This window comes from Rhinopithecus roxellana, chromosome 6, assembly GCF_007565055.1.
Source record: "Rhinopithecus roxellana isolate Shanxi Qingling chromosome 6, ASM756505v1, whole genome shotgun sequence".
NCBI lineage: Eukaryota > Metazoa > Chordata > Mammalia > Primates > Cercopithecidae > Rhinopithecus > Rhinopithecus roxellana.
In genome coordinates this window covers 71,104,921-71,120,947 of record NC_044554.1, presented here as the reverse complement: position 1 = coordinate 71,120,947, position 16,027 = coordinate 71,104,921, and the positions used below count along the sequence as shown (strand labels likewise).

The following is a 16,027-nucleotide window of genomic DNA, read 5'->3' as shown; positions in this document are numbered from 1 at the left end:
ACTGAAGTCCCCTGGTGAGTGGCTCTGATTACTCTAACTCGATATAGCAATCCCATGTCAATGTCAGTGACTGATTGAGGCATCCAGTGCACAGAATTTCTCTGGCCGCTGGTTTTGATTCAAAACCAGGCTCATGAGATATAAAAAAATAGTTTGCTAGATCTTCTAAGGAAACTCTTTATGATCTTAAGAGAAAACTACAGAAAAATACAGCTTCTATGACTTCCTTTGAACACTGGCATGTATGAATGTGAGGCCAAGAAATTCTGCAGGCTTAATGGCTAAGGTGTGAGATCAAGAAAAAGAAAATCAAAAAATTATGTTATCTTATTACCAGTCTGGGGATGAAGCTATCCCATGAAGGAGAATAGCACTGTGAGAATCACAAAGAAAGAGAGCTGTGCTACTGAATAAAGCTTGTCTTAGAGCTTGCCTGTTTGAGACCTGCAGGCAAGTGAGCATACAAATGTATTTATTGTTTAAAACAGTTTGAGGTAGAATTTCTATTGCTTGCAGTTGAAATCATTGATATAATAATGGGGACTTATTTAGTTACTAATATAGATATCTAATTGAACGATGGCTGGGTCTCAACGGTAGCAAAAAGAGGGAAATTACACTGATTTTCATTGAAAGATACATAAAATACATTTAAAGGATTCTATACAACCTAGGGAACAACACTTTTTGTTTGTTTTTGGTTGTTTTGTTTTTGTTTTTTTGAGACAGAGTCTTATCACCCAAGCTGGAGTGCAGTGGTGTAATCAGAGCTCACTGTAGCACTGACCTCCCAGGCTCAAGTGATCCTCCCATATCACCCTTGGAATAACTGGGACCGCAGGCACACACCACCACACCCAGGTAATTTTTTTGTTTTTCTTTTTTGTGGAGATGGGGTCTCGCTACATTGCCTAGGCTGGTCTTGGACTCCTGGGCTCAAGCAACCTTCCCTCCTAAAGTGCTGGGATTATAGGTGTGAGCCACCGCACCTGGCTAAGGCAACGCTTTCAACAACAGCAAATGCAGAAACACATCTCTACAAATGCAAAATAATTTTTTATGTCTTCCTTTTGTTTATAAACTCAAAAATCATTTCAGGCAGAGAATTCAATCTTAACTCTGTAAGTTGAATTCAGCTATGCTATCTACAACAGTGTTTCCTAATGTAAATTTACTGGCCTTTGAGCAGAATAATTCTCCAGTGTGGGACTGTCTCATGTACTACACTTTTAAACCCAGCACCAAATGACTGTCCCTACCCCGGTTATCATGACAATGAAAATCGTACCTCATTCACTTACCCTAAGGTAGTGCTACCAGTCCCAGTTGAAAAATCACTAATGTAGGGGAACAGATTCATAGTATATACTATGAGATTTTCTCCTTTCAATATCATTTAAAAAATCACAGAGTCTAAGACCTTTATATTATCAGAAAACATAACAAAAAGGAATAATAATGAGGCAATAAGGTATCAGGAAGAATAAGAAGATAAGGAAATAGAGTCTCAGCATAGTCACATAGCATTCATATGGTTAAATAAAATATTTTTGTGAGTATATTCACTAAGTTTATTTTTTAAATAAGTACACATGAAATGGTTCCAAATCACATGCATGCAACATGGCAGACAGGTTAGAAGACACAATACTTTATGTGGTGACATTTTATAGGCCTAATAAGAGAGAGAAAGAAAATATATTGGCATACTTCTGTTTTTAATCATTATCTGTTGAACTAACTATAACCAGGAGAAAAGAAATATTATCAAGGTATTTATCTTTTACTCTGTAAATGTTTGAAATGTTTCTTAGTATTGGTGGCTTTTTTTTTTTTTTTTTTTTTTTTTTTTTTTTTTTTGGGACAAGGTCTCATGCTCTCGTCCAGGCTGGAGTGCAGTGGTATGATCACAGCTCACTGCAGCCTCAACCTCCCCAGAATCAGGTGCTCCTCCCACCTCTGCCTCCTGAGCAGCTGTGACTATAGACACGCACCACCATGTCTGGCTGGTTAAGTTTTGTGTCTTTTATAGAGATGGGGTTTCACCATTTTGCCCTGTCTGGTCTTGAACTCCTGCTCTCAAGTGATCCACCCCACAAGGCCTCCCAAAGTGTTGGGATTACAGGCATGAGCCTCTGTTACTGGCTGATAGCTAAGTTTTTGAGCAAGGAATTGTGCTAGGTGCTGTGACCTGTGTTCTCACAGAATGTAAATAAAAAGATAACTAATGACTTTAAAGCTATGTGGGTTATAAGTGACAAGAAAATAGTACAGACAATAAATACTCAAAGTGACAAGAAAATAGTACAGACAATAAATACTCAAAGACTTCAGAATACTCTTTGCTGGAATAATTGAGAAAGGCTCCACTGTGGAGGTGAGACTTGAGGGCTCCTTATCTGGTAACACAGAGAACAGGATAAACAGTCACCAGAGCTGGGGGAAGAGACTATGCAAGAATGAGAAATGCAAAAGGCAAGTAAAAGGTGCAATGGATATTGTAGGGGGAATGGCTAACCTAAATGAGTACAGAAGACTGAATGATACGCTGAGAAGCAGACCACAGACTGAAGAGTGTGGACCTTCCCCTGCAGGCAATGGAGGGCTACTGATGATCTTGAGCACTAGCAGAATGATACAAAAAACAATTTGTGGGGGAAGTAAGGGTTGAGTGAAATATGAAAAGAAATATTTATATTAATGAATAAAATATATTTACCTGAAATGGCTTATCTGATTTTCTAAAAGGGAAGAGAGTCTCTCTTTTATCTCCTCAAATCTTTCTTTTTCTTCCACTGAAACAGTCCCAATTCCATCAGGTCTGAAAAAAAAAAAAAAAAACAGAATCAATAATTTATATTGATTGAGCATTTACTTTTATAATACATTTATATATATATATATATATATATTAAAATCCAAGGAAAAGTTCACTGTATACATATTAATTGTGTTTACAGTGGAAACTTACTGGATATATTTGCAGCCATTTGCTTTATATTTTGACCCAGAATGAATGGAATGGAATTATTCTCTTTTAGACAAGCTTCAAGGTAAAAGATTACAATAAATATTTTCCAGATCTACCAAAACAATGACTAGTCCTTGAAAATGGCAGTGAAAAGTGTTTTATAGTAGTACCAAACATTTGACCAACTAAGTGAAATCCCCTGAATGAAGATATTATTAAAAAATAATGAATGTAAGGTAAAATGTCTTAACTGCTTCTCTTCCAAATAATAATTCAGCTAACACAGAACTGGAGATTTAATTGTTGTAGGAAACATAGAAATTTTGGATACATGTAGAAGTTCACTGCCCTTTTTGTTTGCTTAAATATATAGGCATATGAATAAAAATAAATATTAGAATTAAAATATACAGGGAAGAAAGAAAGCTATGTTTCTTTTCAAGATTTTTGTGTTTAAATATTCCTGTGAAATCAACGTGTGTTCCATCAGAATTTTACAAAGTAGCTATGAAGACTGAAAAAAAAAATCTTGTTTTACTAAGATTAGGATTAAAAATGTAAAATATATCAAATAACAAATTTATAATTTATTCTGTATCAATTTCGGTATCTGGTTGTACAGCAATCATCTAAAATCTTGAACATAGAAATCTTAACTGTCTTGTTAATGCAGAGGGAAAAAACGTATGAATCTCATATTCACTTCAAAACCTGTTTATATATTTTAACAACAAAATAAGCCTTTTGCACTTGATAATTAACATCAATCATTTTCTACCTTATTAGTTTATTTATTTGTTTATTTATTATTGAGACAGAGTTTTACTCTTGTTGACCAGTCTGCAGTGCAATGGCATGATCTTAGCTCACTGCAACCTCCGCCTCCTGGGTTCAAGCAATTCTCCTGCCTGAGCCTCCCCAGTAGCTGGGATTACAGGCACCTGCCATCATGCTTGGGTAATTTTTGTATTTTAGTAGAGACGGGGTTTCACACTGTTGGTCAGGCTGGTCTCGAACTCCTGACCTCAAGTGATATGCCCGCCTTGGCCTCCCAAATTGCTGGGATTACAGGTGTGAGCCACCGTGCTCAGCTTAGCTTATTTCTCTAAAGATTATATTTTAATTCCCAAAGACTTGTGCATTTATCATTCCAATGTACTAATTGTAATGGTTACATATAAAATAGGTAGAAACAGGAATTATTGAAAACAAAGAAAAATAAATGCTTAAAATAACTTTCCTAACAAGATTTTTATTTGTTCCTTTATATATATACATATAATCATATGTATGTGTGTGCCATACATATGTTTGATGCTTGTTAACTAGTCAATGAGGATGAAAGCAATTAATTTTAAACTTCTCCCTGAATTATACTGACATAATGACCTTTCAGTCAAATCAAAGTATCATTTAAGTACGAGAATTTTTTTCCACTATAGAGTACATAATTTTTACTTCAGAGACTCACATGCTGCTGGAATTTATGCTTTGAAAACATTTCTTACAATATTTTATCCCTAAATAGGGAAACATTAATTTCATATGCAGAATAATAAATCAATCACATTTATTCCATCTGAATTCATTTTGAATGTTAACTATGGAAAAATTAATAGCCAAATATTAGTCTTTCATGTATTTTTAGGAAGGAGAAAAAGTCTAATGCATAAATTACAAAGCAGTGAACTATGAGTGAATCCTAATGTTTTACATTTATTTAATAATGGATTTTTCACATATTACTTTAGAATCAACTCCCGTTGAGCAAATGTTAATACAAAACATAAACTTTAACCTATGAATAATTATGCATTCACAATGATCACAAAAGTTCAACTGGGAAATTCTGTATAAATCATTAATTGGGAATTTGGATATTCAGACAAAAACTATACCTAAATTACATTATTATGTAGACAACAATAAAAACTCATACCATAATGTTACAGGTGATTATTTCACTGAATATGCCTATGCAAATTGATAAAAAGAGCAAATAACTTATCTTTATTATTCTGCTGATTTGACATAATCTTTTGGCTTAGCTACCTGACAGGTGCTACATGGTTAAATACGAGTAAACGTTTCTATTTGGTTCAACTGTCAAATGAGATAGTCATCCACGTTGATAGTGTAAGTTGTCCCATCATATTAGACTTCACTGTGGCACACTGCCTGCTTGACAGAATGGAGCCAGGGGGTCAGGTGATGACAAGTGAGAAGGTCAGTCAGGGGAAGCTCACTTGTGTCAACCTTCACTAAGAAAAGAATGTTATATAGAGTGAAGGACCACCATTTTACTGAGTTTATCACTAAATTAGGTACAAATCTGACAGGTTAAATTCCACGTTTAGCAATTTGGACTTGCCTTTGTTTTCACATCCTTATTTTAGTATACATACAAGATTAAGTACTGAATATTAGGAATATGAAGCAGCCTTCTATATCTAAATTATTGGTAATAAATGGCAACTTTGCAGTAGTCAACTCTAAAGGCAACATTTCCTCCTACAATAATTCTTCCTGATAAATGCAAATACTTTCCATATCATCAACATCTTGTCATTGTAATTATTAAAACAAACATAATGATGAGCACTTATAGAATTTTAAATGCATGTCTGGTATTTTGTACTGGCTATTTTATGTGTAGAATAACACATACAGCCCACAGCAATCCTGTCTCCTTTCCAAAAGAGAAGGCTGCTGACTCTCAGGGAGGTTAGGTTAATTCTCCAAGGTCACACCGCTGAGAAATGCACGAGCCTGGACTTGAACCTAGGTCTCTTGCCCTCCAAAGACAATGCTCTTATCCTTCCTCTCTTTCTGCTATATTTTGACAGAAAATAATAAGGAGCAATAGGAAACCAATTAAACCATGAAAATTACATTTGAAAAGCAATAATGGACTATTTTGAATATCCTTACATTAGACATTTTCTATCTGACTTGTCTAAGGTGGAGACCTTAAAAACCAATGACATTGAAAATATAATGCTTACCACTGAATCAGCAAATCAGTTAAAGAAGACCCTAAGAAAGGAAGTCCTAAACCTTGCTCTTTCTTACATTCTAAAGTATGTTTTTACAAAAGCCTTGAGAGAAATTTAAACCAGTTATATTTTATGAATGTTTGTTTAGTAGACTAAGAGTATTCGAGATTTAAAAATTATCGTTCATATAAGCTCAGTTTATAATTTCATTCCCGCCAGCTCTACCTTCAAAACACACCCAGAACCTGACCTTCCTTCACCATATCCACCACCAATCCACTGACCCCAGCCACCATCAGCTTATCCCTGAGTATGTAGGCAGCCTCTTGGTCTTTCTCCTCCAGCGCTTTCTTTGTCAGAGAACTGGCCACACACTACTCTGAGCCTCTTCAAGCATGAGTCATTTTTACAGTACTCCTTGACTCAAATGTTGTAATGGTAGCACACAAGGTAAAAGTCAAAGCCTTTATAACGGTCTATGAGCCCCGCTTCCCACAATCTGACCTCATCTACCCTCTCACTTGACCTGTTCCCCTCCACTCAAGCCATGCTGGCCTCCTAGCTAGTCTTTAAACACAGGAAGCAAGCTCCAGCCTCAAGGCCTTTGCAAGTGCTGCTGCTTCTGCCTGAGAGCGCTTTCTCTACGTGTACACAAAATCATACATGCACACATGCACACCTGGCTTGCTTGTTTACTTTCTTCTGGTATCTACTTACATGACTCGAGATTAGTGAGGTTATCTCCAACCATCCTATATGAAGGTGTGTTTTTCATTCCCATAGACCTTTTTCTCAATATGTTTTATTGATGGCCACTGTACATATGGCTGCCACCTAACATGATACATTTATCTATTTGGTTACTGTCTGCTTCCTTTGTGATGTATCTCTAGTGCCAGAATACCAGATGGCATATTGTTGATATTTAACACATACATGCTGAGGAAATGAATGAGTGATATATGCAATATAAAAATATTACTTAATATGATAAGAATTCATGAATTAGTAATATGACAAATTATTATTACTACTTATTAGAACAGGGTATAAATTATTGGAACATTTTTATTTATTTTTTTTTATTTTTGAGATGGAGTTTCCCTCTGTCACCCAGGCTGGAGTGCAGTGGCGCAATTGCAGCTCACTGCAACCTCCGCCTCTCAGGTTCAAGCGATTCTCCTGCCTCAGCCTCCCAAGTAGCTGGGATTACAGGTGCACGCCACCGCGCCTGCCTAATTTTGTATATTTTTAGTAGAGATGAGGTTTCAAGTTGGCCAGGCTGGTCTCGAACTCCTGGCCTCAGGTGATCCACCCCCCTCAGCCTCCCAAAGTGCTGGGATTTCAGGGGAGAGCCACCGTGCTCAGCTTGTAACATTTTTATTATGTGATAGTTGCTAAAATAGAACATTTTGTGAAAAGTAGACAGAATTGGGAACTGTAGTTAAGTACACTGGGTAAAAAGATCTCTAATTAAAGTTAGTATGTATTTACACTTAGCAGAAAATCTTCGGTGTTTAATTCTACTTCAATTAATAGTAAAATAATTTACTTTAAATCTTAAGAATAGAATTTTTCTCCTTAGATATAAGTAAACATAATCATGCCGCTTTGACATTGATGTCTGTTAAAATGTGGTTATTTAAAATTGTAACATAAAATACAAATTTTCTCATTCGAATGTTAAGTGGGACTTAAGTCTATGATGATAATTAAATATTAAAGTGGTTCTGATGAGAAGAAAGGGTAGTCTTATGTATAAAGATTTACTGTTCTCATTTTTTTCTGGGGCCTGTAGTTATTGAAGTTACATGATTTCAATAAAAATAGGGTGCTCTGTGAAAAAGGCTTAAGATATGAACAAATTATAAAACACAGATGAAAATAGATATACTTCTTTTAATTACAGATAAAGTCAAACAAGTTACGACATAGAACTTCTATCTGGTCTTAAACAATAAGCAACTGGACACCAAATGCAGTTATGTGCTAATTTAACTCAAAGATTCTTAAAAAACAGAATTTGTACAACAGAACCTTCTGCCACTGAGGCCTGATCTTAACATATGCCTGTGAGTCACATTCTGTTTTCAGAGAAGCCATCACACACACGTATATCCCCCTGCAAGCTGCATACAAATGTGTGCACACAAACACAGACAATACTTTTTGAAAGGCAGACTCATCTAAAAAATAGTTGATAAGGCCTCTATATACATACTTACTTAAATTTCTCCATGAACTAAGCAATTTTGTAACTTGTGCTATCCATCAATCTGGCAGATTACTGCATTCTAAAACAAATGCAAAAACTCTTTTATATGTATTGAACATCCTGATTATCAATTCCTCCTGTAACAAGCGTGACATGAGCTCCAAATTGAAAAAGATATTTTTAAGGAAAAGTCAGGAATGAGAGAAGTAAACAGCATTACTCATCCTAATCAATTTTCTATTATTTCTGATGGTTTCTGAGGTAAAACAAATTAAAAATTTAGTTTCTATAAAGGTAAAGAACAACTACACTATAGGGTAAGAAATATCTAAGAAAAAGGGTACAAAACTGGGCAGCAAAATCAGGCATTTGAGCAGAAGAGAAAATATCAATGAGGAAATCTGCTTAAATATTCAGATCTGTGCAAACTTAGTGCTTTACTTCCCTTGTTTGAACAGTCTGTATTCACACATTTTATAGTTCCCTTTTCCAGTATAATAAAAAATTTCAGAGATTTGTAACACCAATAAAAACTAATTTTGACATGTTTAATATCCATTCCTTTGGAGTAAATTTGAGTAAAGATGAATTAATGGCTTTCAACATTTTCCAAAACACATTGTAAGGAACAATGACCCTCAGGGATGCCCAAATATTTTGTAAACAATGCAAATTACACAACCCTTTTGGAGGTTCACAGGACAATCACAGCATATGAAGGGGTCTGAGAAGCCTGATAGTAAAGAAATCTGTTTAACTTTGTTTAAATAGCACTTCCAAAATTATGTAGTCGTATCTGCCCACATTCCTACTTAAAATTCATTATTTAGTGCTGATGAGCATCCATTCGATTACTTAACGAAAACTATACCATCTTCTAGAGTTACTTTGTTCAATCACTTTTATCACCCGGACAGCTTCTAGATATGTGAGGGATAAATGTGTTTATAATCCCTAGGCTTTATAATCTCTAGGACTCTGCATATTGCCTGGTATACAGTGCTTAGCAAGCTTACGGGTTGAATAAAGACACCAGGGTTAACACTGTATAGCGAAGTATGGTTAAATTAATGAGACATTAAATTAAATTAATTTGGTTAAATTTATTTTAAATGTTCCCCCACCCCATCTCCAACTCATCAGGTAAGTTTGTCCTGGAAATCTGGTGGTTTGTTGTAAAAGATTATTTCACAAGCAATGCGTGAGCAAATGACAAAGTTCATGGTGCTTTTGAGTTTCTTATAGGCTTCTTTTCACCTGCCTCTGCTATGAGGAATGCACGCCATCTTAGCTTCCTCTAGGGAAAGTGAGAAGGGGAGAGATACCTAGAGGGTGGTATTTCTGAATTGTCAATTCTGACTGCAGCACAGCAGGTAAAAGTCACTTTGCACTTCGTGTATTTCCCACCAATATCCATTTGTGAACAGAATGGAAAGGAGAGGATGTCACAGCACGAAAATAAGAAATGACGAAAGATGATGAGGAAGAAAACAACAATCCCTTCTTTTTTGTTTCCTAACCTATACTACCTCCTATTGTTTGAATCAAATGATGTATCATTTGGATGGTCACATATTACACACTCAGTGCCCTTTTACTTCCCCTCTAATTTTAAATATCCAGAAGAAGAAATTGTGTCTTTATATGATAATTGAGATATAAGAAACAGATTTTCTATGAGAAAAATATTTTAAAGGATGAGATTCTGAAATATGTTCTTATCTTTTTACAAACACTCCTTCCTTCCTTGTCTGGATTTTGCACTGTATTCTAATTTCCTTGGATGTTTATTTACAAAAGGCTAGATACCACTATGGTGAAAGCAATCATCTGACTCTATGAAGATCTAAGATCGTATTACTTCGTTTTTGTGTTAGGGTGGTGATGAATAGACCAAGGACCAAAACGTGCTTGATAACTGGCCTCTCCTGGGACCAAACAAACAAATAAGAAAACTTTCTTGGACTATTCCAAACTGAAATCACTGCTATACATAATTCTAGAATTCAAGAGAAAGAAATACCAAGAGCAATTTAAAATAAAAGTAAAGAGAATTAAGGTTGGTATAGAGGTTCTCTGATATAAATATCACCCTCTGCCCTATACCTAATATTTTTTAAAAACAACATACATTGTAACTAAAGGACTTCATATGTATCATACTGTGAGACGAGAAATTTGGAAAAATAAAGACCAAAACAAAAATTTCCTATAAATATGCCAACCAGAAATAACTGAAATATTATTTTGTAAATATAATTATAATTTATTTCTCTAAATATAGATGATTATACATTCTGATTCATAATTTGATTGTTTTAATGAATGGTAAACTTTAAAAATAAAATTTAAAAATTCTAATTTATAATGAAATAATATTTCAATATATGGATGTGCCATAATTTACTAGTCCAATTATCTGTTATTTAGAAATGTAGGCATTTTTCTTCCATTTTTTGCTATCATAGATAGTGCTTCAACATTTAATTAATCTTATAATATATATGTTTAACCCATATCCAAATGTTTTCTTAGGATAAATTCCTAAAGGTATATTGCTAGCTTAAATGCATATTTTCAGGTATTCGATACATATTGCAAAGTTGGTTTTTTAGAAAGCACTTATCAGCTTACACTCTGGCCTGCAGTGCATGAAATTATTCATTTCCCTGCAACCTCACCAACTGTAGTGTTTATCATTCGTTACAATCATTTTCAGTTTTATACACTAAAAGGGGATCTGTTTTAATATATTAATTTCCATGATGGAAAATGATGTTATCTTGCTGGTTATGTACGGCCTTTATCATGTGCCATAAAAATAATTGCAGTTGATTAATTTAAAAACATTTAATTTTAAACTTACTTAGGAAGGTGTATAATATATCACCTACAAAATTTGTAAACAGATGGCCCAATGTCATTCACTTATTTACTCAATCAATATTTATGGACCACTTGGTCAGGTCATGGGATACAATGTAAGCACAACAGAAATGGTTTCTGCCCCAATAGAGTTTATAGTGGGAAAATGTATACAAAATAAAAATTAGACAATAGGTATACAATTACATTTAAGAAGGGCAAAAGTATAAAAATGAGATCTAGTTTGGAGTGTCAGAGAAGGATTCAGTTTAGAAATGATATTTAACCTGAAATGTCATGAATGAGCAGCAGTTATTTAGGTGAAACCTGAAGCAGAAGGCAGTTTGAGGAGGGGCCCAGGATGTTCTCCATAAAGATGTCCAAATAATGTTTTAAATCAAAATTTTTCATGTGACTTCTGCTTCCAGTATGGTGGACTAACTTGATACTCCCCAAATCCTTATTCACTACGAAACACCTAAGTACTGCATAAGCCACAACAATTATATGTTAAATGTTGTCTAGCTCTTACAATAAAGTAAAATAATTCTCCCAAGGGTGGGATAACAAAACAAATGAATCTGATGAAAGCAGAGAAGGGGCAAATATGAATAACATGGCTGCCTTGGTGGTAAATATCAATACTGAGAAAGCTTTACAGCTGTGTCCAAGGGAATGGATCACTGGGTCATAGACCTAATTTGGAACTGCTAAGCCTGAGATGCCTGCATAAAAATAGGACCCTCGAATGGGTGACAGTATCAGTGAACGGACAGTGCACTCCCTAACATCAAGGAAGAACAAGAACAAGTCCTCTTTAGAGGGAAGCATTCTGAGCCCAGGCCTGATAAGAATTCCCACAGATTAATCTCAAGTATAAATGATTATTACAAAAAAATGCTAGTTGCATTAAAAAAATAAATAAACAAGTGACCATGGCAAAAATGTCACCAGAAACAATAGAAAATTCAGTTATTTGAAAGATAATATGAAATAATTATAAAAGATCTAAGGAAACAAAAAAATGGAATCAAACCAAGAAAGGAAGAAGAGATATTCAGAAGTAATCAAGCAGAGTTCACAAAGAATCAGAATTTCCAGGACTAAAGAATTTGTTAATTGAAATTAACAAATCAATAAGTGAGTGAAACAGTAGATGTCGCAGCTGAAGAGAGAACTGAAGTAAAGGTTGGCAAACTGTAGCCCATCACCTGCTTTTGTCAATATAATTTTGTTGGGACAAGCCACACTCATTCATTTATATATTGTCCATGACTGCTTCTGCACAGCAATGGCAGAGTTGTATAGTTGTAACAGAGACTATATGGTCAAAAATAGTTACAAGATTTTGTATAGTTACAAAGCCCGAAATAGTTGCCATGTTTACTGTAGAGCCCTTCACAATATTAGCCAACTCCTCAACTAGAATACAGAATTAAAAACATTACACAGGAAGTAGCTGGAAAAATATGTAGATAGAATACATGTTAGAGACATTAAAAGAGATAGAAGATAAAATGCCTAGTACATGGGTAATTGGAGTTTCAAATGAGAAGAAAAAGATTGTAGAAGAGATGATATTTAAAGAGATAATGCTATTCCAGAACTGATGACAAATATAAATCTTTATATTCCAATCAGGGTAAATAAAAAGAAATGCACACTTATACAATATCATGGCAGGTAGATCAGAAATTCATATACGTCCCAATCACAATAAATTAAAATAAATCCGTACAAAGAAACCGTATACTGTACTCATAAAAGAACAAAACAATCTTTTTAAAAAAAATCATCCCCAGGAAAAAGAGGAATCATCCTTAAAAGACTAGCATTTGTACTGCCAAGAGACTTTTTTGTTGTTGCTTTGTTTTGTTTTGTTTTTGTTTTTTGTTTTTTTTTTTTTTTTTTGAGACGGAGTCTCGCTCTGTCGCCCAGGCTGGAGTGCAGTGGCCGGATCTCAGCTCACTGCAAGCTCCGCCTCCCGGGTTCACGCCATTCTCCTGCCTCAGCCTCCCGAGTAGCTGGGACTACAGGCGCCCACCACCTCGCCTGGCTAGTTTTTTGTATTTTTAGTAGAGACAGGGTTTCACCATGTTAGCCAGGATGGTCTCGATCTCCTGACCTAGTGATCCGTCCGCCTCGGCCTCCCAAAGTTCTGGTATTACAGGCTTGAGCCACCGCGCCCGACCTTGTTTTGTTCTTTTAAGATGGAGTCTCGCTCTGTCACCAGGCTGGAGTGTAGTGGCGCCATCTCGGCTCACTGCAACCTCCGCCTCCCAGGATCCAGCGATTCTCCTGCCTCAGCCTCCTGAGTAGCTGGGACTACAGGTGCACGGCACCATGCCTGACTAAGTTTTGTATTTTTTAGTAGAGATGGGGTTTCACCATATTGGCCAGGCTGGTCTCAGACTCCTGACCTGGTGATCTGCCTGCCTCGGCCGCCCAAAGTGCTAGGATTACAGGTGTGAGCCAACGCACCCGGCCTGCCAAGAGCCTTCGTAATGACAACAAAGAAAATCAGAAGAAAATGAATATCTTCAAAGTTCTAAGAGAAAATAACCATCAACCTAGCGCTGTATAACTAGCAAAACTTTCTTTGAAAAATTAGGATGAAACAAAAGAAATTCCCGATAACAATTCACAGTGTATTGGAGACCATTTATAGGAAAGTCCAAAGAACATTCTTCAGAAAAAAAGGAAAATTGTTTCTAAATCTAAGCAAGTACTGAATACAAAATACTATTTAATTTATAAGTTTTGGGAAAAAAGGATATAACTAAAATACTACACAATTTAAGCATGTAAGCCAGAAAGGGGGTGACTGAAGGGTAATATTCTAAGGACTCTGAACTACCCAGGAGGAGAAATTTGCTGATTAGAGTAAGACTTTAAAATTTCAGCAACATGCCTGGTAAATCTCAAATGCAATTGTTGGAAAATATTAACTGTTAAGAGAAAAAAAAAATAGAATTAAAGAAAATAACTTCAATTAAACAAAAAATATACCAATAAAAAGGAAACAAAAAGTTTATAGAACATGAGCCAAAAAAGAAAGCCTAAAATAAAATGGTAGAAATGGATTTACTTTTATTAATATGTGATTTACTTTTATCAATTACATGATAAGTGTAAGTGGAACAAACTAATTAAAAGACAGAAAAAGTCATACTGAAAAATTAAATCAAAATCTAGTTTACTATTTATAAAACACTAAAATACGGCCGGGCACGGTGGTTCATGCCTGTAATCCCAGCACTTTGGGAGGCCGAGGCGGGCGGATCGCCTGAGGTCCGGAGTTCGAGACCAGCCTGACCAACATGGAGAAACCCTGTTTCTACTAAAAATACAAAATTAGCCGGGTGTGGTGGTGCATGCCTGTAATCCCAACTACTCCAGAGGATGAGGCAGGATAATGGCTTGAACCTGGGAGGCGGCGGTTGCTGTGAGCCGATATCGTGCCATTGCACTCCAGCCTGGGCAACAAGAGCGAAACTCTGTCTCAAAAAAAAAAAAAAAAAAAAAAAAAAAAGGCCGGGCGCGGTGGCTCAAGCCTGTAATCCCAGCACTTCGGGAGGCCGAGATGGGCGGATCACGAGGTCAGGAGATCGAGACCATCCTGGCTAACATGGTGAAACCCCATCTCTACTAAAAAATACAAAAAACTAGCCGGGCGAGGTGGTGGGCGCCTGTAGTCCCAGCTACTCGGGAGACTGAGGCAGGAGAATGGCGTAAACCTGGGAGGCGGAGCTTGCAGTGAGCTGAGATCCAGCCACTGCACTCCAGCCTGGGCGACAGAACGAGACTCCGTCTAAAAAAAAAAAAAAAAAAAACAGAAAAAATCAAAAAACACTAAAATTCAAGAATATAGAAAGGCTAACCATGTAAACAAACATATATCAGACAAATACTTATCAAAAGAAAGCTACATTAATAATCACCTACATATCATGCAAAAATCATTATCATTATTAGTTATGATGACCATCACCAAATGATGATGATAATGCCCATCTACCAGGAATATCTAACAATCTTAAGCTTGAATACAGAACAGCCTTGGGCCAGACACAGTGGCTCATACCTGTAATCCCAGCAAGTTGGGAGGCTAAGGAAGAAGATCACTTGAGCCCAGGAATTTGAGACCAACCTGGGTGACAGAATGAGATCTTGTCCTAACAAAAAACAACCTCTCAAAAACTAGCTTCAAAATATACAAAGTAAAAATTTACAGAAATAGAAAGCAAAAACCACCATGACAGTTGTAGATCACCACCCAACTTGGTCATAACCCCACAGATAAAACAGGCAACAATTAGCAAGACTTTAGAAGATCTTAACCACACAAATCCTGTTTGCACTGCCTAAAGAATACATACATTTTTTTCATGTGACAGAAAACATTTATAATATTTGACACATATTTGGCCACAAAGGAAATCTCAACACGTTATAAAGAACTGGTATCATACAGATCACATTCTCTGATCACAAAGGAATTAGGTAAGAAATCAGTTCTCAAGAAAAAAACCAAAAATGTTTCATATTCTTAATTTTTTTTTTTTTTTTTTTTTTTGAGACAGAGTCTCAATCTGTTCCCCAGGCTAAAGTGTAGTGGCCGCGATCTCGGCTCACCGCAAGCTCTGCTTCCTGGGTTCACGCCATTCTCCTGCCTCAGCCTCCTGAGATATTTTAAAACATACTTATAAATAACTTTGTGTCAAAAAATTATGAAAAGTTAAAATTACTTAGAATGAATTTTAATTAAATAGTACATAAGACATTTCTATATATAGTAAAAACAGAATTTAGTGGGGGAAATTACAGCCCTAAACTCTTAGAAAAGAAGAAAAACTGACAAGTAGTGAGTTACACATCTAACATAAGAAGTTAGGAAAGATGGCATAACCTCACTAAGGAAGGGTGGGAGACAAAGCTGCTTTCCTATTAATCTATGGAAAACAGTGTTTTGACTGGAAA

At 35.8% G+C, this 16,027-nt stretch overlaps 1 protein-coding gene across 4 annotated transcripts in view; it reads right to left on the bottom strand.

The window, feature by feature from the left end:
* Positions 1-16,027, bottom strand: part of CADPS2 (calcium dependent secretion activator 2) — a 602,646-nt gene that overhangs the window by 135,547 nt on the left and 451,072 nt on the right. For all 4 annotated transcript variants that reach the window (XM_030932945.1, XM_030932946.1, XM_030932947.1 and 1 more), the window contains exon 14: positions 2,720-2,821. In XM_030932945.1, the coding sequence (XP_030788805.1) occupies positions 2,720-2,821 (102 nt within the window). The remainder of the gene's footprint in view (positions 1-2,719; positions 2,822-16,027) is intronic.